General features: G+C 43.5%; 1 protein-coding gene and 1 long non-coding RNA gene across 10 annotated transcripts in view; both read left to right on the top strand.

Moving 5' to 3' along the window:
* The window catches only part of MAPK10 (mitogen-activated protein kinase 10), a 238,741-nt gene extending 226,474 nt beyond the window's left edge, over positions 1-12,267 (top strand). For 6 of the 9 annotated variants that reach the window (XM_083398497.1, XM_083398496.1, XM_083398499.1 and 3 more), the window contains 3 exons: positions 3,771-3,834; positions 4,795-4,872; positions 10,423-10,734. In XM_083398497.1, coding sequence (XP_083254623.1) covers positions 3,771-3,834; positions 4,795-4,872; positions 10,423-10,565 — 285 coding nt within the window. In that variant the 3' untranslated portion in view covers positions 10,566-10,734. Of the gene's footprint in view, positions 1-3,770; positions 3,835-4,794; positions 4,873-10,417 lie in introns of all 9 variants that reach the window. The other 3 variants (XM_083398500.1, XM_083398503.1, XM_083398502.1) reach the window with 3 other exon arrangements.
* Positions 12,268-12,991: 724 nt separating this feature from the next.
* On the top strand, positions 12,992-20,882 carry LOC310657784. Its single transcript, XR_014501933.1, has 2 exons — positions 12,992-15,770; positions 16,103-20,882. It is a non-coding gene; the product is annotated as an uncharacterized lncRNA (long non-coding RNA).
* The last annotated feature ends 5,106 nt before the right edge of the window (positions 20,883-25,988 follow it).

The raw sequence follows: 25,988 nt of genomic DNA, 5'->3' as shown, positions 1-25,988 counted from the left end.
GCTCTGTGGTTTAACCCACAGCGCCACCTGCTTTACACATCCACACATGCTTTAAAGACACTCTTTCCTTAACATCACCAATGAAAACTACATCTGAAGGAAAAGCCTCTCTCAAACTAGGTGCTGTTGTTTTGTTTTTAGCTGGATGAGACTTTCTATGGGGAGAGGGGAGGAAATTATCGTTCTTGAGTTCTGGATTTTTATCCTTTGCCTTACCTCCTCTTTGATGTCAACCATCGTGGCCCAGCTTACATGGCATAAAATGCAGCTCAGCCCTCTCTGATCTCTAGAGTAGGTTGCCTAATGAAGCAGACAACAGCCGCCCCTCTTGTGCAAAGCCACAACCTCAGTCCCCTTGGGTTTTCCTCCTCGCCTGCCTCCCCCCCACCCCAAACCCGTGGCCTGTGCTCTGTGCTTTGCCCCTCATTAGCAAATGCTAGCTCTAGGCCTGGCAGATTTGCTGAGCGACAGGCTGTCAGACTCGCTCATCTGGATGACCCAGGCTCACCGCCTCTCTGTTGCCATGGGCTATGAAATATCCTCGGAGTCGAGAGTGGATTTCATGCTCTTTATTCAGCTCATAGTGATGAGGAGGAATGGAAGTTCCCCCAGAATGTCTGCTTTATATACATTACTTACACACAATGGGCCCCACATGATTGGCTAATTCCGGGATTCACCTGTAGGCCAATCAGGTTGCGGATTCACTTCCACCTGGAGCTGGATTGGGTGGCCCCTGTGGACCACTCAGACTGCTGCATTCTGGGTCCTATTGTTCTAGGACCAATCAGACTGCTGTAGTCTGAATCCTATTGTTCTAGGACCAATCAGACTGCTGCATTCTGAATCCTATTGTTCTTTTTATTTATTTATTTAATTTTTATTAGTTTCAATTCATTATACAACACCAAACATTAAGACAACAGAAAAGACAGAACAAAAAAAATAGAGAAAAACAACAAAGAAAAAAGAAACATTGCATAACATAAAACACCAACAGATTAAACTTACAATAACTAAATAACTAGATGACACAACAATAATTGACTTCCCTTCAACTCGGTTTCGGAATATGTTACAAAGGGTTTTCTATCTGCAGTTTCGTTTTCTTAAAACTCTTTACGTCGCGGGCGTTACATCAAGCCTACTGTGATTTTTAAATTTTTTGCATCTGTTTCAATATATGTCATAAATTTATTCCACTCATTATTAAACTTTGTACCTTTTTGGTTTCTTATTTTTAGTGTCATTTTTGCCAATTCTATATAATCAAATACTTTAGATTGCCACTCATTTATAGTTGGGATTTTTGATGTCTTCCAGTTTTGTGCAGTTAGTGTTCTAGCAGCCACTGTTGCATATTGGAAAAGTGTTTGGTCTTCCTTTTTAATTTCTTCTCCAATTATCCCCAGAAGGAAGGCCTCGGGTTTTTTTGTGAGGTATATTTATGGTATATTTAAATATTTAAGGTATATATTTAAGGTATATTTAAATATTTTTTTTAATTCATTGTAAATTATTTCCCAAATTACTAATTACTTCACAAGACCACCACATGTGGTAAAAATTGCCTTCCTTAATCTTACATTTCCAGCATAATTTGTCTCCGGTTTTGTACATTTTTTCTAATTTTACAGGCGTGATGTACCACCTGTACATCATTTTTTCCATGTTCTCTCTAAGTGTTGTACATGCCGAGAATTTCATACCTTTATTCCAAAGTTTCTTCCACTTATCAAACTCTATGTTGTATCCAAAGTCTATCGCCCATTTCACCATTACTTCTTTTATTTCTTCATCTTTGGTGTCCCATTCAAGCAGTTGGCTGTACATTTTTGATAGGAGTTTTGATTTGTTTTCTAATATTTCTACCTGGAATCTGGATTTTTTTTCGTTCATCCCAATCTTTTTATCTTCAGTCTATAAAGCATTGATTTGATGAAATTGGATCCAGCCTGTCAGTTTATTCTTTATCTCTTCATATGGCCTAATCTTCCATCCATTTTCTGTTTTTACTAGCAAATCTTCATAAGTCCATCTTTCTCCTTCAATATTTATTTTTTTTATTGTTAGGATGTCGATTGGTGATAACCACCAGGGGGTGTTTCTTTCCAATAGTTTTTTGTTTCTCTCCCATACTTCCAGCAGTGGCCCTCTAATAATATGATTAGAAAATCCTTTGTGGACCTTTTCCTTATTACGCCACAGGTAAGCGTGCCAGCCAAATCTTATATTGAAGCCTTCTAAATCTAACAAGTCTGTGTTTTTAATAGTAATCCAATCTTTAACCCAGCAAAGGCACGAGGCTTCATAATACAACTTCAAATTTGGAACCGCAAATCCTCCCCTATCTCTTTGATCCGTAAGTAATTTGAATCTAATTCTTGGCCTTTTTCCTTGCCAAATAAATTTAGAGAGTACTTTCTGCCAATCTTTAAATACTGAGGTTCCCCTGATTATCGGTATATTTTGAAATAGAAACAGCAATTTCGGTAATAGGCTCATCTTAATTGCCGCCATTCTTCCCGACCAAGAGAGTTTTATTCTGTTCCAGGTATCCAGATCCTTCTTTATTTCTTTCCATGTGTTTGTATAATTGTCTTCCATTAAATTTATATTCTTCATCATTAGCCAAATTCCCAGGTATTTTACTTTTTTAGTTACTTTAATCCCAGTCTGTGATTCAAGGTGGTTTTTTAGCTCTTCTTTCATATTTTTAGTTATCATTTTAGTTTTTGTTCTATTTAATTTGAAGCCGGATAGCTTTCCAAATTCTTCTAACAGATCTATCACTTTACTGACACTTTTTTTTTTTGATCTTCTAACGACAACATAAGATCATCATTGCAAGTTCTTTAATCATTTTTTCTCTTATGTTCTCGTTTGCTTCTTCTGCTACGCCTCTAAATGCTATTGTTCTAGGACCAATCAGACTGCTGCCTTTTGGATCTTATTCAACTCAGTACATAACAGGCTACTTCTGCGCTCTGCTCTTAGCTTGAGTGAGAGAGCTTCGTGATACCACAACCGGCAGGAAAAAGAAGACTCTAGCTGGGATTTCAAAGGCTTGGCACAACACAAGACTCAGACTGATGGGCTGGTTTGCAGGAAGGAAGGGGCACGAGTTCACGAGGAAATCAAAAGACGGGGCTTTAGTAACAATAGAATGAATCTATGGCTGCATATGGAACATGAGAGAAATTTACTAAGAATATTTCTCCACCAGTGTATTACTGGTGGAATGAGCTGCCCTCTCCTCCCTGCTTATGTTGTTCTGGGGGTTCTCCTGTCCCCCAAAAGCCAAATTGTGGGGCAAGAGGGGCTTGCAGGGGGAGGAGAGGAGGAAAGCCCTGTTGCACTAGCAGAAGGCCTTGCACAGTTTTCCCACTGCAGTAATGGGACTGATTTGTGCAGTCACCTGTTTCTTTCCAGGAAAGTGCTATTTCCATAATCGCAGCCACCAGGAGGTGGCGTGTTAGACATTTGTATGGAAGTTCCCTCTTACACCCTTTGAGTAGGGGTGTAACAACCCGATTTAACATTTATGTGCTTTAATCCTGGCATCAAGTCGATGAATGGCCTGCCCGTCATGACTCTTGTCCCTTGGAGTTCCCTCACATTGCAGCGCGGAGAGGACTGCTGCGACAGAAACGGGTCCCTTTTTCCATTTCCTTGATGTTTTGGCGTTGAAACTGTCCCATTACGTCTGGGCTTAAATTCATTTTGTGCTCCTATTCATCTGACCTCTCTTTTGTTTTTTAAATCTACAGCCACCTCCACAGATATACGATAAGCAGCTGGATGAAAGAGAACACACAATCGAAGAGTGGAAAGGTAATCTCATTTTTTTCAAAAAGGCAGGGGACCTGATGCTTCTCTGAATGTCCTTCTTCTCCGTTTCTTCCCTCATTTTTCTGTTGAGGACCACATCCCCTGGTTCATTCTGCTAGAAGACACATGTAGGTGGGGCAGGACCTGGTGGTGGGTGGAGCCAAAGCCGGTGGGGGGCAGGTCCAGAGCCAAAAGTGGGCGGGGGTCACCCTTTATTTCCTTTTGCCACCAATTTTTCTCTTTCTTCCTTTTCCTCCCCCCCAATAGGCCATCAGAGTAGGAACAGATTATTCTTGCTAGAGGTCTGGTCCATAGCTATCAACCTTCCCTGTTTTTGAGGGAAATTCCCTTATTCCAGCGCCGTTTCCCGCTGCTTCCCGCTGCTATCCCAGATTGTTAGATATCCCATAGACTGTCCCTGGGACATGTGAGGCTGCTGATCCCTTATTTTCAAATCTGAAAGTTGACAGCTATGGTCTAGACTTCTGATCACTTGCGGAGGCCTTCCCCTCCCCCACTTCTTCTTTCTGCGTGGAGCTAGCGTGGTGTAGTGGTTAAGAGCGGTAATCTGGGGAACCGGGTTCGTGTCTACGCTCCTCCACATGCAGCTGCTGGGTGACCTTGGGCCAGTCACACTTCTCTGAAGTCTCTCACCCCCACTCACCTCACAGAGTGTTTGTTGTGGGGGAGGAAGGGAAAGGAGAATGTTAGCCGCTTTGAGACTCCTTCGGGTAGTGATAAAGCGGGATATCAAATCCAATCTCTTCTTCTTCAAACTCTTCTTTCATGGCTCCATCATCAGATAAATTGTTAAAAATGGCTGTGGACTAGTAACTTTCACAGACTCCTTTCCAAGGCTGATAATTTATTGAGGTCTTCTATTTGCGCTTTCTTTGAATGGTGCTGGGGGGGAAGCTAGCAACTCCTCTCCAACTTTGTAACTGGCTCTGTTGTCTCTTGCAGAATTAATCTACAAGGAAGTAATGAATTCCGAAGAAAAGACTAAAAATGGTGTAGTAAAAGGACAGCCTTCTCCCTCAGGTACTCATTCCCAGTGAATGACCATTTTGTGCTCGCTGCAAGCTCCATCGTACAGTGATGGATTCTCACCAAAGTGTCTTAATCTGCTGCTATTAATTCAGACATAAGCAGCCGCAGCTTTGAGGCTGAACATTACTTTTAGACAATTTGGTACATGGAACTGAAGATGAATTGCATTAATTGAACTCCAGATTCTTATTTTTCTTTTTTTGTAAAGGCGGCATGAGAGTCTAGGTTACTGTCAGGACTTTGGATGGATGGACACAGTTGTTTCAAGTCTCTATACTGATTCCATCCATCCATCCATTTATCCATCCATCCATTCCTTTATTATGGCCAATGACCAGCATTTTATTGCATCCATAGATAAATCATTTGGGTTCGTGTACTTGTAGCTAGCCAGTTCCTTAACCATGATTTAAGGGTGAGCTGCTCCCTTTCAACTGCATCTCACCCCAAACTGCAAATTCACCCTGCCAAGAATAACCACAGCTAAAGATTATCTTTGCACTTACCTTAATTGTGATTAATGCCAGTCCTGCTTCAGTTCTGAACCTCCAGTCAGAAATCTGCTTGCCAGCTGAGAAACTAATAAATCTCTGTTTTTGTGCTGCCTGTCTGGGACAGGGGGAAATTGTCAAAGACCGGATAAGCTGCAACCCAGCTTAGGTCGCCAGGTTTTTCTGGGCTTACTTAATGGTCACTAGGTCCCCTTTGAACCAGAGTTTAGGAACCATTGTGATAACAGGATACTGGACTAGATGGGCCTTTGGGCTGACCTAGCAGTGCTGTTCTTGTGTTCTTATGAAGCCAACTAAACATTTGCCTCGCCTGACTCCACCTAGGTACAGTCACAGGTGCAAAGCACCCTCCAAACTGTGCAAGCAATTGGCAAGGACAAGGCACAAAGAAAATTTGATGATAGGTTGCCAGATTAGCAATGAGCCCAATGGAGTTTTTCAGTGCCACGCACATTGATTTCAGTTCTGGTGACAGAAAGGCGATTCAACAGATTCTTGGAGAGCAGAAAGTGAAAAGCAAAGCATGCAGGTTTGATTTAAGAGCTTCCTGCATGTGCCCGGCGTCATCTTTCTTCAAGATGGAGTGGGTATCAGAATAAATCATGGTCCACAAGCACATCTGTCACACAGAGCTGTGTGTGTTGGGTGATTTATGTGTAACAATAACAGAGTTTGCTTGCGTGGGGAAGTAATTTGCAAGGACTAATTAAGTATTGGCTTTCATCTAAAATGGATCATCGCCTAAAATGGAGCATCATGGGTTGGGGGTGGGGCCTCTAGACAAGTTCAGGCTGGGCGTTGGGGGCTGCAGGGGAAGAAGAGGAAGCCTCATTGAACAAGCGAAAGTCTGCTTGCGTGATGTTGGAATATCACCCTTTTTTCATTTTATTTCCTCAATCTTGATATATTCCAGTGTTTTCCTTCCATTTACATTTTCAGCTCCATGCAGTTTGATGGTTTGGGTTGTAGTAAATTTTAATAAGGGACGGGGAAACCAGCTATTTGATGAAGCGATATTTTTTTCTGGGCTACTTTATTTCTCTAATAGGGGTGGGTAGGAGGGAATGTTATCAGTGGAAAACATGAGAATGCTCCACTCAGTCAATTAAAATTAAAGATGGTGGGAGCATGGGGCAGTGAAGGAATGATCTACCGGTGCATTATAACTGGAGAAGAGTAATACAAGTTTGGATATGCAGCCCATTCCTGCAGCAGTCTGTGCCAACATTGGAGCCAGTGTGGTGTAGTGGTTAAGAGCAGTAGTCTCGTAATCTGGTGAACCGGGTTTGCGTCTCTGCTCCTCCACATGCAGCTGCTGGGTGACCTTGGGCTAGTCACACTTCTCTGAAGTCTCTCAGCCCCACTCACCTCACAGAGTGTTTGTTGTGGGGGAGGAAGGGAAAGGAGAATGTTAGCCGCTTTGAGACTCCTGAAGGGGAGTGAAAGGCGGGATATCAAATCCAAACTCTTCAACATTGCAAGAAACTGTCCCATATCTGTGGTTCCCCGAGGACTATGGGAGAACTGCAAAAATGTATAATATAAAAGGCACTTGGATTTTTTTTTGAGGGTTCACTGGTTGTATTAGAAAAATAAACCTATACAAAGGTATAAATCCCAAACTTCACAAATACAGAATCCACTCTCTATGTAATTTAGCTCTTAACCTCAGCCACCATAGAAAATGACAGACGAGGCTCTCACCTGGGAAGCCTCTTCCCTCCCAATCTCTCATCTTTGGAGATCTTCACTTCCCCACCTCTCACTCAAGGTCCTCCCACCATATTTTATATATATATATATATATATATATATATATGCAGGTTTTGGTGTCCTCGGGTGTCTTCCCGTGTAAAAGTTGGGGTGTCTAGGCGACGTTTCGACGAGGTCTCACTCGTCATCTTCAGGCTGGTGCTTTCGGCTTCTTGTTACTGGAACAGAGCAGGATCTCAGTGTTTGAGTTCCTATAAATACTGTTGAGGAGGTGTGGTGTATAGCCTCCAATGTTCTGGGCAGAGAGGAGGTTCCCAGGCTAGTGTGCCTTTTCTTCTTTTGTTCCTTAATTACTTGAGGGATATCTTGAGTGATTTCTTGAGTGATTTCCTGAATCCCACTTAGGTGGGTCATTAGGTGTGGATTAGTTGCTAAAGCCTTCGTGTCTTGAACTCTTGAACTTTGTGAAGAGTTTTTCTGAGAAGATGGCTGTACTGCACTTGGTTGTGCTCTGGCTTGGCTTCGTGTATAGGGGCGAGCTGTGGTTTTGTGGCCTGTGCCAGCCAAATCTGTGTAGGGATTGCAGGGGGGTGCAGCATCCGGAGGTGCCACCCTGGTTTGGCTACTGGATGGTGTCTGTAATTTATCTGTGGAGAGGGTCTGGGTTTGGGTCTGGTGTGGTTGATTGGTGATGGCGTTCTGTGTGCCTCTGGATCTGGTGTCAGATTTTGTGGGGAGGGCTAATTTCCAGATGTCTGGCAAGCGGGATGTGTCGTCACGCTTGTTCATGTTGTGAGGGTGTTTCTCTATCTCGATGGCTTCCATGATTATTCTCTTGTGGTGATGTTCCATGTTAAAGAGCAATTTGGAATCTGCAAAATTAATTTTGAAACTTTGAAACCAATGCTTTAGACAAGTTTTAACTTTGAAACCAATGCTTTAGACAAGTCAGAACACAAACCCAAACTTTGGCTCAGATATGTTGACGACACCTTTGTAATTTGGCCACACGGGAAGGAAAAACTGGATAGCTTCCTCACACATCTCAACAGCCTACACCCCAAAATACAATTCACTATGGAAATAGAAGCCAACAACCAACTTCCCTTCCTTGACGTCCTAATCTACAAAAAACCTGATGGCTCCCTAGGACACACTATCTACCGGAAAAAAACACACACCAACCGCTACTTACATGCACAATCACACCACCACCCTGCACAAATAAACTCCGTAGCCAAGACTCTCATCTCCAGAACCAAACGCCTGGCTGACGAAGACCACTTGACAACTGAGTTACAGAATCTCTCAAATGTGTTAATTGCCAATGGATACCAGCAAAACAGGGTTACGAAGCTAATCCAAAAAGAAACACCCCCCAAAAACCAAGACACAGAAGAAAACAATGGCATAGCCCTCCTTCCTTATATCAAGGGCACTACAGATAAAATTAGCAAAATCCTCCATAAACACAATATCAAAACAGCCTTTTGCACCAACCAAAAAATAGCCAATATCCTCAGAAACCCCAAGGATAAAATTCAGTTGGAAAACCAAGGGGTCTATGAAATACCCTGCAAAGTCTGCCCAGCCACATACATTGGACAAACAAACAGACGAATAAATGCACGTATCGCAGAACACAAGAATGCCGTCAAAAAAGAAGAAAAAACTTCCTCTCTTTTCCAACACATGAAAGAAACAGGACACGAAATTAATTTTGCAGATTCCAAATTGCTCTTTAACATGGAACATCACCACAAGAGAATAATCATGGAAGCCATCGAGATAGAGAAACACCCTCACAACATGAACAAGCGTGACGACACATCCCGCTTGCCAGACATCTGGAAATTAGCCCTCCCCACAAAATCTGACACCAGATCCAGAGGCACACAGAACGCCATCACCAATCAACCACACCAGACCCAAACCCAGACCCTCTCCACAGATAAATTACAGACACCATCCAGTAGCCAAACCAGGGTGGCACCTCCGGATGCTGCACCCCCCTGCAATCCCTACACAGATTTGGCTGGCACAGGCCACAAAACCACAGCTCGCCCCTATACACGAAGCCAAGCCAGAGCACAACCAAGTGCAGTACAGCCATCTTCTCAGAAAAACTCTTCACAAAGTTCAAGAGTTCAAGACACGAAGGCTTTAGCAACTAATCCACACCTAATGACCCACCTAAGTGGGATTCAGGAAATCACTCAAGAAATCACTCAAGATATCCCTCAAGTAATTAAGGAACAAAAGAAGAAAAGGCACACTAGCCTGGGAACCTCCTCTCTGCCCAGAACATTGGAGGCTATACACCACACCTCCTCAACAGTATTTATAGGAACTCAAACACTGAGATCCTGCTCTGTTCCAGTAACAAGAAGCCGAAAGCACCAGCCTGAAGATGACGAGTGAGACCTCGTCGAAACGTCGCCTAGACACCCCAACTTTTACACGGGAAGACACCCGAGGACACCAAAACCTGCATTCCTGTACCCGTGAAAATCTACGAAAGCAAATATATATATATATATATATATATATTGCCACCTTCATGTGGGTCCCCAGTAGCACCCCAGAAGGGGAGATTCCGTGTGGTGCCTCCCCCTAGTGGTGGCTCCTCTGACAATCATCCACTGATAATCATCTGACAAGAAGCCATACTGAGGCCATGCCTCTGAAAACAGCAGGCCGGTTTCTTATGTAAGATTTTGTTTTTATGTCTGGAGGATTCTCAAATACAAAATGGGTAGACTATGCATCTTTTAAGAGTGGGGCATGTGCATTTAAATGTGCATATATTTTTATTTATTTAAAAATAAACCATCCTGACAATATAGATGTGGGGTTTGAACACAATCAGTGGTGTAGCATGGGGGCACGGGAGCGGTTGCCCCAGGTGCAAAATTGTTAGGGGCACATAATTTCAACGCCCGTTGCTGCCTCAATTCAGGTGTGTTTCTTCCGTTGCTGGGCTCTGTTGAAAATGGCTTCTCCATGTGAACCAGGAAGTGACCTCTGTTTGACATGGACGCCATTAGGCAGTTGAATGTCCATCCATACTCCATCTGTTTCCCTCCCCCCCCCCCCCGCCATGTGGCCCCAGGCTCTGGCAACCCATGCTATGCCACTGAACACGATTAGCGACTGTTTTCCTTCCATTCACACTTTTTTGGATCCTGATCATAATACAGACATACATACATAAATACTGAATTGTGCTGGAGCTGAAGCAACTTCTCTTGTTATCTCTCAAACATTCCCAGGGCTTTCAGGTTGAATCACGCCGGTGTTCATTTTCTTAGCACAGGTGCAGCAGTGAACAGCAGCGAAAGCCTCCCTCCATCCTCATCCGTCAATGACATTTCCTCCATGTCCACAGACCAGACCCTGGCGTCAGACACTGACAGCAGTTTGGAAGCTTCTGCAGGGCCCCTCGGTTGTTGCAGGTGACTAGCCGCCTGCCTGCGAAACCCGACGTTCTTCAGGAGATGATGTAATTTAGGGGAGGGGGGGAAGAATCATTGTGGTCATAAAAGAATTCGATGATGGCAAGGAAGAGAAAAAAAAATTAAAGGAAAAACAAACACACATAATGATTAAATAAAACAAAACCCTTTCAGCCTGCTTCTCTTAAAAGAGTTATGTAAATGCAGCTAAGCTCAAGTGTATATTTAACTTAATAGTTGCTCTGCTTTGGTCTTCTTCCGATGATGCTTACTGCAAAACGAGAAAAAAAGGGGAAAAGGAGCCCTTTTTCATAAATTTTGCAAAACTTTAATGGCTGCAAAACCAGCAACTGCAACTGTCCTTTTTCACGTTGGCATGACAAGGTGGCCAGAACCCCAACCCTTTATGTGTATACATGTGTGCATATCTAACCCTTTCTGCTTCTGTTTTCAGCAGATGTACAGAAAACTGCACATGTATCTCGGTGTACATACATGCAAATATGCATTTGAGGATATATATGCAGCTGTGTGTGTACCTGTATCTAAAGAGCAGGAGTCCATATGTGTGCACACAGCCCGCAAGTAGACAACTGAACCTCCTGGGGGTTTTTTTAAATGCAAATTTCACCTGTAATATAATTCTCATTGTACAGCCTGTTTAGTTGGTCCTTGGGTTAATTTAAATAAGTAGGGGAAAAGTCAAACCGAAGCTCTCTCAGAATCTTGATGATGTAGAGTCCTATATTTCGGCACTGTTTTTAATAGCAGTTTGTTTGGAGGAATAATAGAGGAAGGAGGTTCAATGGGATTGTCCTTGGTAAATGCTGATGGATTTCGAGTTGTTGTTGTTGTTTGAATGAATATGTATGTTGAGCTAGGGGAGCTGTCAGGAGAGAGGCCTGTTTGTGTGGATGCAGGATTCTGGACCAGGGGCTTCTCGGGCACTATATTTCCAGGAACCTCCACTGCCTTGTGTGACTGCGTTCATTTTTTAGATAAAGGCTGTAAGAAATGGATCATATTGGGTTGGCCAGGGTCAAGCAGAGTAGTTCCCTAAATGAGGGGAAGTCGGCTTGTAGAAGTTCTGTGAGAGCCAGTGTGGTGTAGTGGTTAAGAGTGGTAGTCTCGTAATCTGAGGAACCGGGTTCGCGTCTCCGCTCCTCCACATGCAGCTGCTGGGTGACCTTGGGCCAGTCACATTTCTTTGAAGTCTCTCAGCCTCACTCACCTCACAGAGTGTTTGTTGTGGGGGAGGAAGGGAAAGAAGAATGTTAGCTGCTTTGAGACTCCTTCGGGTAGTGATAAAGCGGGATATCAAATCCAAACTCTTCTTCTCCTCCTCCTTCTTCTTCATCTGATATGGTCCTGGGAATCTATTAGGCAAGAAAGGTTGTAAACTTCTTCTTTTGTAGTAAAACTCATGCTGGTGTTGGGGAGCAGGCTCCTGAATCAAGGCAGAAGTGAAAGGTGAATGATATTGAGTGGAGGCAAATAGAACACCTGTGTTTGTTGTTCCCAAACCCTATCATTTATTTGGTCATGATGAAGGACCTCTAGGTGGTCGCAGTCTGGAAGACCTTCACAAGAGAGAGGTCCTCCATAACCAGAACTGCTGCTTATTGGCAGATAGGCTTCTCATTGGGACGGCCTCTCTGTGCATGTAGAATGCTCCAGTTGGAGCGACAAGGCAAGGGAGTCAGATTTTTAAAAAGGGGTGTTTCTAATGTATATTTATTACGTGTATAGCTGTTTAGTGCATCAAAGAAAGGAGGTTTGGAGCAGCACCAACCTAGGCTGCGAACAACTCCAACTCCAACTTTTTTTTTTAAAAAAATGCATCTTAACTATTCCCAACATTAATTGGAAGGACAGTGAATGGCTAGCTGCTTTCAGCTTTACAATTTCCCTCTTTGCCACCTTTTCATTGCAACACATAATCTGAAATTTCCCCAGGCCTACACAAGGAGTGACCTGACTCACCCCCAACCAGAAATCAGATATACAGATTCTACAGAGACATGAAGGGATGGCAACCCAACATTTTTTATTTTATTTTTTGAGAATCTGAGGTGTCATGTACTACACTATGTTGAAATTTGTCCAGGAGACCAGGAGTCAAAACTTTAGGGATAAACCTCTAAGAGTCAGCCTTTATGCCATAATCAAATGGCACAAAATACAAACACAACTCTTAACATTTATTTCTGGTCAGATGTGAAACCAGCCATTCTTAACATGGTTGAATAGTGTGAAAATAAACTAATTGTTTTTTTAAAAAAAAATTTAAGTGCTAATAATGTTTTCATGAAGGCAAATAAATAAACATATGTGTAAAAAACCAACAACCACAATGTAACCCCTTTGAGTGACACCAGCTAGACCAGCCATGGCCAAACGTGGCCCTTCAGCTGTTTTGGGACTACCACTGGTCCTGTTAACTAGGGATGATAGGAGTTATAGTCCCAAAACAGCTGGAGGGCCAAGTTTGGCCACTCCTGGCCTAGACTAAACCACACATTCTTTCTCTTCTGAAAGGGGGCCATAAACAAATTTAGAAGCATATCCTTCCTGAAATAGTTATGACCAGACAATTTAATTTCCACTTATTAAATAAAGATGTAGGGCAGGTAGAATTTTCCTTAACTAAAAAGGAACAGAACACTTTTCGTTAGTGCAGTATGTATAGCAGCAATAAGCAAAAAGTCACTACTGCAAAAATAATAATAATAACTAAATAAAAATAAATAGCAATATAGGGGGAAATCTATCAACTGCTGCCGGCGCATCACAGTTACCGCATGCATCTTCCATTGAAATGGAAGCCACAAAGCAGCTTTGATTGATTTCCCGCGTATTCTTTCTGAAAGCCATGAAACAATATCCATGTGCGGCACCAACCTTAACTCGGCCCACATGAAATCCCAATGCACAAGAAATGGCAGTACTTTAATGGGACACAGTAGTGCACTGAGGATGCCACGAAGGCAATAACAGAGAAATGACGCTCTAAGCAATAATGGCAATAATGGCATCTGCTAGCTGTGTATTTTGTTGCCCAGATATAATGGGCAATTAAAAAAAAAAGCCACTTTCCACTGTCCACTGTTTTGGTGCTGAGACCACAGGTAACAGGGAGCCTTTTGGAACTGAAGACCATTAGCTTGTCAATATCAGAAGCCACAATCCATAACAGCATTGAAGCATCCAGACTCGCTGGTGATACTAAGTTACTCAGGGGCGGAGGGCGAAATCCCATCGGAGAGTTTCAGAAAACTCTCCTGAATGCGTGGCTGGGGAATAGAATGGCAGATGAAGTTCCATGTAAGTGCCAAGCCATGTTCATTGGGAAAAGATAAAACGAAAGTCAGTAATCTGCAGCCAGCAAGGAAAGACAGATAACCTTGAGATCATAGAGTGTTTACTGAAAACATCGGTTGACTGTACTGCAGCTGTGAAAAGGGCAGATGTGGTGTTAGGAATTATTAGGCAAGAAACTGGAAACCAAGCAAGCACAGATCCTGAAACTGTTACAGAAATCTGTAGCCCACCCTCATTTAGAGGTGTCATTCTGACCGACTGACATAGCAAAAACGATATAATCAGAATATAGAAAAGAATGAGGGGATCTAAAATATTTTCAAGGGCCTTCGTTTCTTTCTTAGGGTGACATGTCTAAAAAGTTAGGGGGCTTGGCTTAGGGAACAGAAAATGTAGCATGGGCCTGACAGAGACATCTAAAACAATTAACACTTTGGAATAAGCATGTAAAGAGAGAAAGTATCTCTTTCTAAATACTGGTGCTTGAGGAAGGTTGTCCGACGGCATCCAGGGAATCTGATTGGCAATGATTCCAACCAAAGAAAAATAAACATTTCACTAACTAACATACACAGGACGGCTTTTTAAAAGGCTTTAAACACAATTCAAGAGAATTGTCCATCACTGTTCATCTATCTTGTTGCCATTTCAGACATTCTAGTGTATGTAGGTCAGATGAAAAGATGATGAAAGCAAGGGATCGGCAGTTAGCGGGAGTCTGCTGCCTTGCCTTAAATTTAGCTTCTGAAATTTTGTCTGTAAGACACAGTTCTGTAAATTTGGTCCTGCCTATACAAGCGGCAGATGATTGAGCCACCCATAATTCGCCCGTTGGAAGATAGCAACCCGGTCAGTGCTGTTGTAGCAGGTCCAGCCTGGAAGGGAGGCCGTAAATAGCCTTGTTAATGCAAATATATATATATACATGGAGTGCAGAGACAAAATGGGAGCTGAGAAGTGAATATCCTTCCCATGGCATATCTGCCCTTTGACTTTCAGGCCGCACTCTCATATCTGTTCTTCTAAGTCTTGCTGGCCCTGTAACATACCTTCCTCAAGTGCTTTGGCCTGCCTGAATTGCATCTTTGAATTGTGATAATCCATCTTGCTTGGCTGGATGGAGAACGGGGTGGGGTGGAATAGCCTCATGACTTCTGCATGGCTGCAATGTAGCCTTCTTAGCAATGGTAAGAGGCACATATATTTCCATCCCTCCCCCCAGTCACCACTAGCACTAACCACTAGGAAGGTTTCCTGAAAGGGAATATAACCCTCAGACAGAAAAGGGTTCCTCACCCCTGTTCAAAGAGGTGGTGCTCTAGAAGATACCCTGACATTTGCACCAAAACCTAAGAGCTGCTGTCTCAGAAGGCAGGGCTAGGCACATTCGATGTATGGCTCATAGCAGCAAGTTCTTGAACCCCAGCCAATCACAAATACGTTTTGCTAGTGTTATTGACGTTGTTTTTCATTTCCTCAGAATACTCAGGGGTTTCAGCTTTTATTCAGGTGGCAACCTCCCAATTCATCTTGAATGCTTTAGGTGAAATTTGGCGTAAGCACATGCAGCCACCCCCCTTTTCTCCCTCCAAATATTTAGAAACATTTTTAAAGTTGGTGGACTGAATAAAACAAAGGTCCAACAGTGGTGCTTGACATCTCCTACAGGGTTTTCGGTTATTGTGCAGCAGGCGTTATTACAGAAAAACAACTTAGTATCACAGAACTGTGGAGTTGGCAGGGACCGGGGGGGTTGTCTAGATCAACCCCCTACAATTCAGGAATCCTTTGTCCAACATGGGGGCTTGAACCCGAACCCACAGTCCTGAGAGTCCCATGCTCTACCGACTGAGCTAGACTCAAAGTTGCCTTAATTAGCGTTCACTAAGTATACATTTTTCCCCAAGGCTGGTCAACCCAAGAAGCTTTGGAGGCCCTTAATGTCCCACTGAACTCATGTTAAGTGACACATGGGGCCCTTCAACTTTAAACAGCAAACCTTTTTATTTTAAATAGTGCAATGTCCTTAAGTTCAACTCTTAGCATAGTAAGGGAGGGCAACAAATGCAAACCACCTTGGTATTAGTAAAAGAATTAAATGATTCACGCTGGTTTAGTAAAAAGCTATTTTACTGTAAAAAGGAAATCCAGAAATCAAAACTGAACGCTTTGAGAGGTTCTTGAAAACGTTGGTTTATATTGTCCTTTTTTTACTGGAAGAAACGTGCATAATTCAATTGACATTGTATTTGAAGTGAATAAGGAAGTTCCTGTATTGAGTTTTGGCTTTACGGAGCCCGTTAAAACCCCACCTGAAACAAAAATAATAATAATGTCCCACTGAAAAGTGAGACTGGGCTATAAGTCAGTTGCCTGCTGCCATCTAAAAGCCGCTTTTCCTTTGCTTCGTTACCAGTGATTCCCCCCCCCCCAAAAAAAATGTTTAGGGGTACTCTCATTTTCCTACTCATATTGAAATATTGCCCCTCAATGAGGCCAAACTTAGATTCGCAAAACGTTTACCCCCACGTTCCCCCCAGAAAAAAAAGCACTGTGCATTACGATGTGCTGGCGAAAGCTGCACCATTTAAATTTCAGGCTGTTGTGCAGCTATTAAAGGCACAAAGCCCTCCTGCAAGGAAGAAGGTGGCAAATCTACTCTCAGCTCTTGGGTAAAACTTTGTAGAAAAGAGTTCCCACCAGTGCTTTTAGGGCATTTTGAAAACGCAACCACCACAATCTTTTTTGTGTATTTCTCACAAACTGCTGGAGAAGTGGCATTTAACTGCCCAGGCTTTGTCACCTGAGTGTAGGCCCAGCTCCTATGAAAGTCCGCCATCTATAAAGAAATCTCTGCCTATAAGGCAGCTACGTAGTGCAGTGGGTTAGAGTCTCAGACTAGCGTCAAGGAGATACTTCCCATGAATCTCAGTTTTTGACTTGGGGCCAGCCACGGATGCCCAGCCTAAGCTACCTTACCTGCCATTCTGAGAAGAAAATTGAGAGGGCAAAATCACAAGGAAAGGTGGGATATGGATGTAATGAGTACAGCGAAACTCTTCCACTAAATATTCATTTTCTATGTGTAGGGAATTTTATCATTTGTATGCAGTGGTTGGGTCTAGTTCACAGACTTGGAGGTGAAAATGATGAAACAGGGCTAAGGAAAGTAGTTTTGGGAACTTCTTGCAGATCTCCAGGTGGTTTGGAGTAGATTTACCAAATAACTCCCCCTAAATTATACTGCTGGAATGAAGGAATGGGTGGGTGGGTGAGGAGTATCATTGTGTGGAGCAACTGTGAGTTCAGGTGCCTTAGAATGCTTTGATTCTAAGTGTTTATCTTCTGCACCTGGCTACAGTTGGTGTCTCTCAGGTTCTGGTAAAAGGAAAGCCAATTCTCCAGGCCTCTGTTCATTCCTGAAATAGAGGACTCTTTTAAGAGGACAAGGGTTCCTATATTTGTCCCAGCTTTGCAGAAGTCGCAGATGAAACTTTTACCACCTCTGCAGCCTCACAGTAAGAAAATTTAACCTGCTTTCTTAGTTCATTGGAATTGTTCTGGAAGCTCTGTTCTCAGTTGTGTCTGATTTGAATGGTCTTGTAGAGAAGGCTACTGGCCAAGTATGTATTTTACAAGAAGAATTAGATTTTGTATGGCTAGTTTGGGAAGCATACTGGTTTAGTATGGCTTATTTTTAAGAAAAGGAAGCCGGTAGTTTTGCTAGGTATGTGCAAATGTTTGGTCTCTTGATGGGCTGCTAAATTTAATATGAGTTTGCCTTTTTTTTAAGACTGAAAATTGTCCATATAATATTGACTAGAACCCTGCAATGTCAAGAGTCTGATGGTTGAGCTGGTTTGAATTTCAAAGGATGGTTTTAATGAAGGGAGGGTAACACAGTGGACTTGAATTATTTCACAGATGTGTAAGAACTTAATGAGGAAAAAGCTTTTTGGGCCGAGGGGAGGGAAGAAATGTGTCTTTTTCCAACTGATGAGCTGGAGAAAAATAGCCCTGCTCATATGATATACTAGATCTCATTTTCTTATAAAAAGAATGCTTGGCTCATGGGCTGTGTTATTCAAACTTCATTTCTGTTCAGAAATGAAAAATGGGAGCCTGTGGTCAATGGCCCATCTACTTTTGGAATAGCTTCTGTAAAGTCAATAACTCCAAAGAGCTGCACAGATTGAGGCTTAACTAGTTTCTGGAGCGCTGCCTTAAACGGGAGAACTTTGATTTGAAACAGCTTATTCCCATCTTATATAATTATTAACAATTTAAGGCACCTTTTATATGTTGAAAGTAATAGTCTGAGCTCAGCAGACCCTGTGAGATTGGTGGCGAGATTCTTAATTTAAAAAACGGTGAGAATGTGCTTGTCTAAAGACCAAACTAGACATGACTGTAATTGCATGATTAGATTTAACGTGCCTGGTTTGAGAATTTTTAAATAGCAGCCAGGGTGGTGGGAAATAGGGAAGGGGATGAATTTGGCACTTTGTCAAATTCAGGGGGTTAACCCTATCTGCCTGTGTAGCAGTCCCAATGAAGACGACACACACGGAATCTGCTCTCTTCCCCCTTGTTTCTTTGCAATTAAAGAATTACATTCACATCTTATTTGAGTGGCATTTGTGGAGAGGAGAATCCCCCTCCTCAGATTTTTGTGATCTTCAGTGGCCAAGAGAAATTTCTACATGGCATATGTGCATATGGCAGAGGGTTGTCTCAGTCCCCCCCCTTTCTTTTTGGGGTTTCTTTTTCATTGTTAAAAGTTTTGCTATTGCTTGAAGATCTGGCACACTGTTCCCAGGGGGCATTCTTGGTTACTATTTTTAACACAATTGCCCCCCAACTCCTGCTCCCTCATACCTGTTATGATAAGTCCCCTGGCAATTTCTCCAATTCACCCAGAACCCTCCACCCCAGTTTCACAGGAGACAAATGACTCTGTAAAAGAGTATGTGTGTTGGCATGTGTGTGAGGGGGAACGGATGACTTTTAGCCATGTCTTCTTCAATTCAGCTTTCATGGCTCTAAAACAATTTCAATTTATGTACCCTTTGACTGGATAGTGGTTTGGGTTTCCCATCTTGAAAAGAATAGGGAAGGGGGTAAAATTGCCCTGAGAAGGAATATTATAAATCAAAAGACACATTGAGACACCTCCAAAGAAAAGGAGAGTCAAAATATCCAAAGGTGTTCCTTCTAATAATTTCAAAATTTAGGGCATTTTTATAAGTGACACCCCTTTATTCCCAAGTTGATCATTTGTGCCGGTGTTTTTAATGCAAAGTAGGGCAGGGGCGCGAGCTAGTTATTAAATCCATGTCCATTCAAGCAAATGCAAGACTTAAATTTCTATTTCAGGCGTGGGAAATGCAAAAGGCGAGTTTTGTGTTTTGGGGTAGGAATTTACTCTTTCTTTCCGTCCCTTGAAAAAATCCATTTGCCTATCCTTTAATTCCTGGATTGACATTACAGTTTTATCTTAGGAAACAGGGACACCTCTCCCCCCCAAAAAAAATAATTCCAGCTGTAGTTGTATACAACAACATGTTGCGTGTGACTGGTATTCCAAGTGAGAGTGCCGGCATGTGCACTGCACTGTGTACACTCATAAAATATACAACTGTGTTCTGTCAGTGTGCATGGATATCTCCTACTGGATTGGGGTGTATGAATTTTGTCCTTTATCCCTGAAACAGTCATGGATGCTTTCCCAAGGTGAATATCAGCAATCCTGTATAGACACAGGTAGCTCTGCTGGGCAAATGTGCCACCTTTTGCAACCCTGTCTTGAGTCTTCCAACCCTTGACTCTTGAGTCTTACAATGTGCTTTAGCATAATGAAGCTCAAAGAAAGAACAAAAGACCTGCATTTTCAAGGCTTGGTTCTCAGCATCTTCAGATAATAGCAGGAGCTGGCCTAAGGTCCTAGACAACAGCTAGTCAGAGTAGGTCTCCCTGAAGCAGACAGATAACCCGACTCAGTTTAAGGCAGCTCTCTGATACTGGCTTCAGTGGAACTAGACGGCCTTTGGACAGCTTTAAAAATTTGGCCCTGAGAAAACGAGATTCACTAAATGCAACAAATCGGTTGCTTTTGGTTGAGCAGGGCTGTACATTTCTCCTACATAGTAAGATTCATAGTATGTAAATATCCATACTGATTTTTCTCCCTCTCTCTTTGTAACTTGTCTGTAACAATCCATCACTCTGTCTGTATTTCTCAAAGACCACTGTACACCTCCATATGGTTCCCCCGATCGTTTCCTCTGTTGGCATTTGGCCGATAAGGAAAAGGGTCGGGGGCTTCAATATGTATATAGAGAATTATGTATATTTAGTAAATTTGAGTAAGTGGGACATACGGCCAGTAATACATTTTGCAACAATGGTACCAGGATCTTCCCAACCCGACTAGCGAAACCAAACTGTTCACCTTGCCATGTCCATCCTGTAATAAGACCTAAGTTGCACCCGCCTGTAGTTCTGCATGATTGGACTTCCAAATATAATTCACAATGACCAGGAGTGTAACTTCTCAGTGTTGATAAAAGTAGTTTTTATATCTCTATATATATGCGGAGAAAAAACACACACAAAACAAAGAGCCACTGTTCAGCATCAAGAATGGAAGAGGAAGATGTGTCCAACTCCATTGCAAGGTCTTAGTTTTGAACGTGATAAGTAAACAACCTGTGAGTATGGATGAACTGACAAATGTGACATTTGATAAGGAAATGAACCTCATTACATTTTGTTTACTTCTTCAGTCGTTTTTACTTTCTACCTTTCATTGTTTCCTGTGGGTGGTACGAGGGGGAACGGAGGGGTCTTGGCTTTCTTCATCAACCTTTTGTGGATCAATGTTGAGTCGATGCATTCTGACTTCTGTTTGTTTTGAGTTATTAAAAGCAGAAGGGAATCTATTTTCCCCTTTGTGCCAAAAAAAGAAAAAAAACAACACCTTTTGGAGTTCTTGTCTAAATACTTTGTCTCGTTGTTTTGATTCTTTGGGGTCTGTGCACAGGTTTAAATATGCACAATTTCCGATAGAGATTCAAATGTATAGCTTTTCCAGCAAATCTGCGGAGCACAGGGGAGCATCACTTTCGGCCACACAACAACAACAATAATAAAATTTTATTATAATAATTATTTCTCCCCTGCCCATCTGACTGGGTTGTCCCAGCAACCCTGGACAGCTTCTGAAATATATAGAAACATAATAAAACATTAAACATTCACACACACACTCAGAGAGAGAGAGAGAGAGAGAGAGAGAGAGAGAGAGAGAGATTGACTTACAACATAAAAAACTTAAGTAAAATGAAAAAACTACACATATAAATATAAAATACAAAGTACAGCAACAGACATTAGAAGCACAGCAACAAAGAAAGCAGCAATGAAGCCAGAGAAACCAACCCTCACTTTAAACCAAACACCTGATAAAACAAAATGATTTTCAAAGAGTGTTGTAATAGCTGTAGCATGGTGAAGAGGTTCTGTGGCCTAGGCCCGCTTTCCCCAATATGGTTCCCTGAATATGTTTTGCACGCCAACTCTGGTCATCCCTGATAATTGCCCATGCTGGCTGGAACTGATGAGAGTTGGAGTCCAAAACATCTAGAGGACATCAAATTGAGGAAGCCTAGGCACTGCAATGAAGAAAAAAAGCCCCAGCTCATATATTACTGTCAATCATACTTCTGGTGGTGATGGGACATGGAGGAGAGCCTCCATGGAAGATTCAGTGGGCAAGCTAACTCATTCACAGTAGGAGGCAGATGTTTAGATAATCTGGTTTCAAAATGTATGGGTCTCTAAAAGTAATAAACAGCGTTACAGTGGTACCTCAAGTTACATACGCTTCAGGTTACAGACTCCACTAACCCAGAAATAGTACTTCGGGTTAAGAACTTTGCTTCAGGATCAGAACAGAAATCGTGCTCCGGTGGCACGGCAGCAGCAGGAGGCCCCATTAGCTAAAGTGGTGCTTCAGGTTAAGAACAGACCTCTGGAACGAATTAAGTACTTAACCCGAGGTACCACTGTATGAGTGTTAAATGAACTGGGAATAATACAACGCATGACTCTTAATAGCAGTTGCTGCAGCATTCTGTACCCGCTTCAATTTTTACACATATTTCAAAGAGCATTAAGGTTGTCCGACCTGGATGTGTGATAATGACCAGATCTGCCTTCTCCATGGAAAGGCACAGGTGGCTCACCAAAAGAAGTTGTGGAAAAATGCTCCCAGCCACAATCTAATCACACAGGAGCAAAGCCAGACGTCAAGCTGTGGGGCTCATCCTTCAGTGGCAGTGCACCCCTGTCCAAAACTGTCCCACTTTGCAGTGAGGCAAGGCTGCGGCTCGACGCATTGCAAGTTGTGGCTCAAGCTGGGTGCAAAGTGAGGCAAGGTTCAGTCTGGTTTCAAGGTTCAAGCTGCGCTATAGGAACACAGAGCTCTGGTGCTTCTTCTCAGCAATAAATATACTGAGACACAGCCCTATATCGTGGCAGCTGCTGTATTCCAATTGTTAGCCCTGCTCACACTGGAATGTGCTTTTTCAGGTAGAGGTCTAACCTGTCCTTCTGGTCTCCTATTGCAACAAACTGGCCTTCTGCATTGGAACACAAGGATGGTTGTGCCACTTCCTCAGCCCAGAGGACCACCAGCACCACAGGCTCCTCTGCTGGAAGCATATTTAGAGCTGGCTCTACAGATTCCTTGACTTCATCCCCTAGAGAAGGGGAGCCTAACTCTAGGGTCATGACAGAAACAGGCTAGATGCCTGTCAGGGAACTGCCATCAGTGTCCGAGGGAGAGAGCAAGCTCCGAAGGGATCCCAGAGAGCGTCCCGGGAGTGGGAGGGGCAGCCCATCTTCTGGGGGAGAGAATCAGCGTAGCTCCAGTGGAGAAGGGGGGGAGATGGGGGAATCGGCAAGGCGATCCCATGACTCCTTGCCGGGGACCAGCGGGGAGAGAAGGGGTCCTCCGCTGCCCACGCCCTCCTTGCGCAGAAGGCTTCCGCGCAGGGAGAGTAGGCAGAGACTGGGCGTCAAAGAACTTCTTTGCTGGAAGAAGTTTAAGAAACGCCCACTGATGGATTCTGCCAGCGATTGAGACGGTCACGGGCGAGTGGCTGCCCGGACAGGAAAGGTTCACTCAGGCAACCCAGCCAGACATTGGGACAAGCTTACGCACGAGCAACCCCCTAGAACTATTACAATGCCCAACCCTCAACCAACTTCCCTATTGGCCAAAAGCATGGAAGTTTGCTGCACAAGAAACTACTCTAGATTACAGTACCAATCTTACCACTTGACAAGGCAGAACAGTCAGTAGAGTGTGGTCCATTCATTCTAACTGGGCACTGCTCTGACAACCTTAGTCTGCCCTCAACCAGCCTACCCCACACCCATTGTACTTACTACCAGTCATGGAACTAGTTCCCTGTGGTGTAGTGGCTAAGAGCGGTAGACTCGTAATCTGGTGAACCAGGTTCGCGTCTCCGCTCCTCCACATGCAGCTGCTGGGTGACCTTGGGCTAGTCACACTTCCTTGAAGTCTCTCAGCTCCACTCACCTCACAGAGTGTTTGTTGTGGGGGAGGAAGGGAAAGGAGAATGTTAGCCGCTTTGAGGCTCCTTCAGGTAGTGATAAAACAGGATATCAAATCCAAACTCCTCCTCTTCTTCTTCTATCTGCCATTGGCTCTGGTCCCACCTACTGTTGGTCTCCCTGCCTTTTGCCCCACTGATCCCATTGGGCACCAGTCACAAAACATGTTGTATAGAGTTGTCTGAAGGTGGTAAGCTTTGTGTAGAGATGAACTGGGCTGTGCTTGCAAGGAGTGATTGATCTGTTCAGTACTCTGGTCTAGCGCTGCAAGCCTAAGCACATAGCTGCAGTTCCATGGATGGTGATGATCCTGTTAGGCTGTTGCACACTAGTAATCCCATCTTGGCTCAGCCCAGATCTCCCTGTAGGGTGAGAGGGAACAAAGCTTAGGAATAGAAACGGGGGGGGGGGGGAGCTCAGCTGCTTGGATGTTCCTATAGCTACATGCTTACATACCGACAGGCCTCCTAATGTCACATGGTGCATCCTAAACCAAGCAGTGTAATTCCTGGATGAAGGATGCAAGAGTCATGACACAGTGACATTCTGCGGGCTATTGGATATTCTGTATACAACATGGGCTTCTGGTCATGAAAACTTGGGGAGAGAAGTGAACTGAACCTGCTATGTGCTGATGGATTGCAAAGCAAGGGCTTGTACTGGACCACAATGTAAAGCTGGTCTGTTGCGTATGACTTTTGACTGAGTTTCCACGCGTGGCTTCAGCTATGCCTCCAGAGACACATCAGATGGGGCTTCCTTTGAGAGGTCAGAAACAGTCACTGACCTCATTCCACCAAAGAAATGTCACAAGAGAATGGGTTAACTTCAGCCCCCAAGCTAATGGGTCCCTGATTAAATATGGGGCTCCTTGCCACGGTTTCGGGGCAAAATATACGACCACAGCTCTCACAAGTAAGTCTGGCTGCAGGTTTGAGGGTTCCCGTGGTAACTTCCTATCTGGTGCCCCCTTCTCAGATATTAGTGGGCCCTCTGGTAAACGTAAAGGGACCGCTGACCATTAGGTTTACCATTTACCTTCCTGCTGGAACGGTACCTATTTATCTACTTGCACTTTGACGTGCTTTCGAACTGCTAGGTTGGCAGGAGCAGGGACTGAGCAATGGGAGCTCACACCGTTGCGGGGATTCGAACCGCCAGCCTTCTGATCCTAGGCTTTGTGGTTCAACCCACAGCACCACCCACGTCCCCTTGGGCCCTCTGGTAGGCTTACACTATTTAAATTTCTCACAATGCTCCAAATATAATTGTTGCTGCAAGGCATTGTGGGAATTTAAAATGTTGGTTTGTGTCACTTGGCACAGATCAGAGAATTAATTCATGGGAGTCTTTGGTAGTGGACTCGGCTAGGATGCTGGTGCCTAGGTAGCTGCCTGAAGCTGCCGTTTGCTGACTCTGAGTCTTCTGCCACAACATAGCCAGTGTGACTTTCAGAGTATGAGGGAAAAGCCATGGGAGATGGGCCAAAATGTGTAATTCACCTCCATGGATGGCTGCCCTACAATACTAATGATGATGGTTTGAGAGCTAGGTGTGGCCTTACTCCAAACTCAACATTCTGAGCTTTGTTTATATTATGGGGCTGTGTTTGCATTGTTTGAGTTTGGCATCAAGTGATGGTTTATGTGGGCAAAATAGCCATCAGGCACTTAAATAATATGATGCCCTGAGGACAACCCGCCCCCCCATTTTTTATTTTCAAAATAATTCCTTTTTGTATGGTTGCTTTTTATGGATCTTCTCAGTAGTTACATGTATAAATATAGGATGACGTTGATGATTTTGGACCCCCTTGGCCTAGTGCCCCGGTCAAGGGAACAGCCCACACCACCCTAGAACTGGTGCTGTATCCATGGCAACCCCCCCCCACCTTTCCAATGGGCGAGTTTATAGTGTACTGCATCTGAGAGTCAACATGTTTTGAATAACCAAGTGGTGCTTGTGTGACATGAGCCTGCTCTTAAAATTTGTTGTCCAAAAGTCTCATTGCCGGCAATAAGGCATTAGAACTATCTGGTTTGAAGGTGGGGGAAGAGGTGTAAGGAATCTTAAAATCCCACTCCAGTCCTGGTTGAATCCTGATCAACCGGAATGCACCCTACATGGTCTTGCATTGCTTCCGACTAATCCCCAGAGCTTGGGTGAGTTAATTGCCCTGGGAATATAATTCCACACACAGGGCAGACAGTGGGCCCGCTCTTGCTCATGCCGCTGTTGTCCTGAGCATGCAAATGAGACACCCCAGAGGGAGCTCTCAATTGATCATTAAGCCCACAAGGCTTAATAGTATGCAACTGAATCCCTCTTACGAATACTGACACTCTGGAGATGACCCGGGAGCAATGTGGTGGCAACTACAAGGAACTCAACATCTACTACAAGGGCAAATGGGGTGAGAAAAAACTATAATGAGGTATTGGGAAAGAGAGTTTCACGAGTATGT

The sequence above is a fragment of the Podarcis tiliguerta genome (genome assembly GCF_965153285.1).
Source record: "Podarcis tiliguerta genome assembly, chromosome: 9".
NCBI classification, from domain to species: Eukaryota; Metazoa; Chordata; class Lepidosauria; order Squamata; family Lacertidae; genus Podarcis; species Podarcis tiliguerta.
This window is presented reverse-complemented; position numbering and strand designations above follow the sequence as displayed.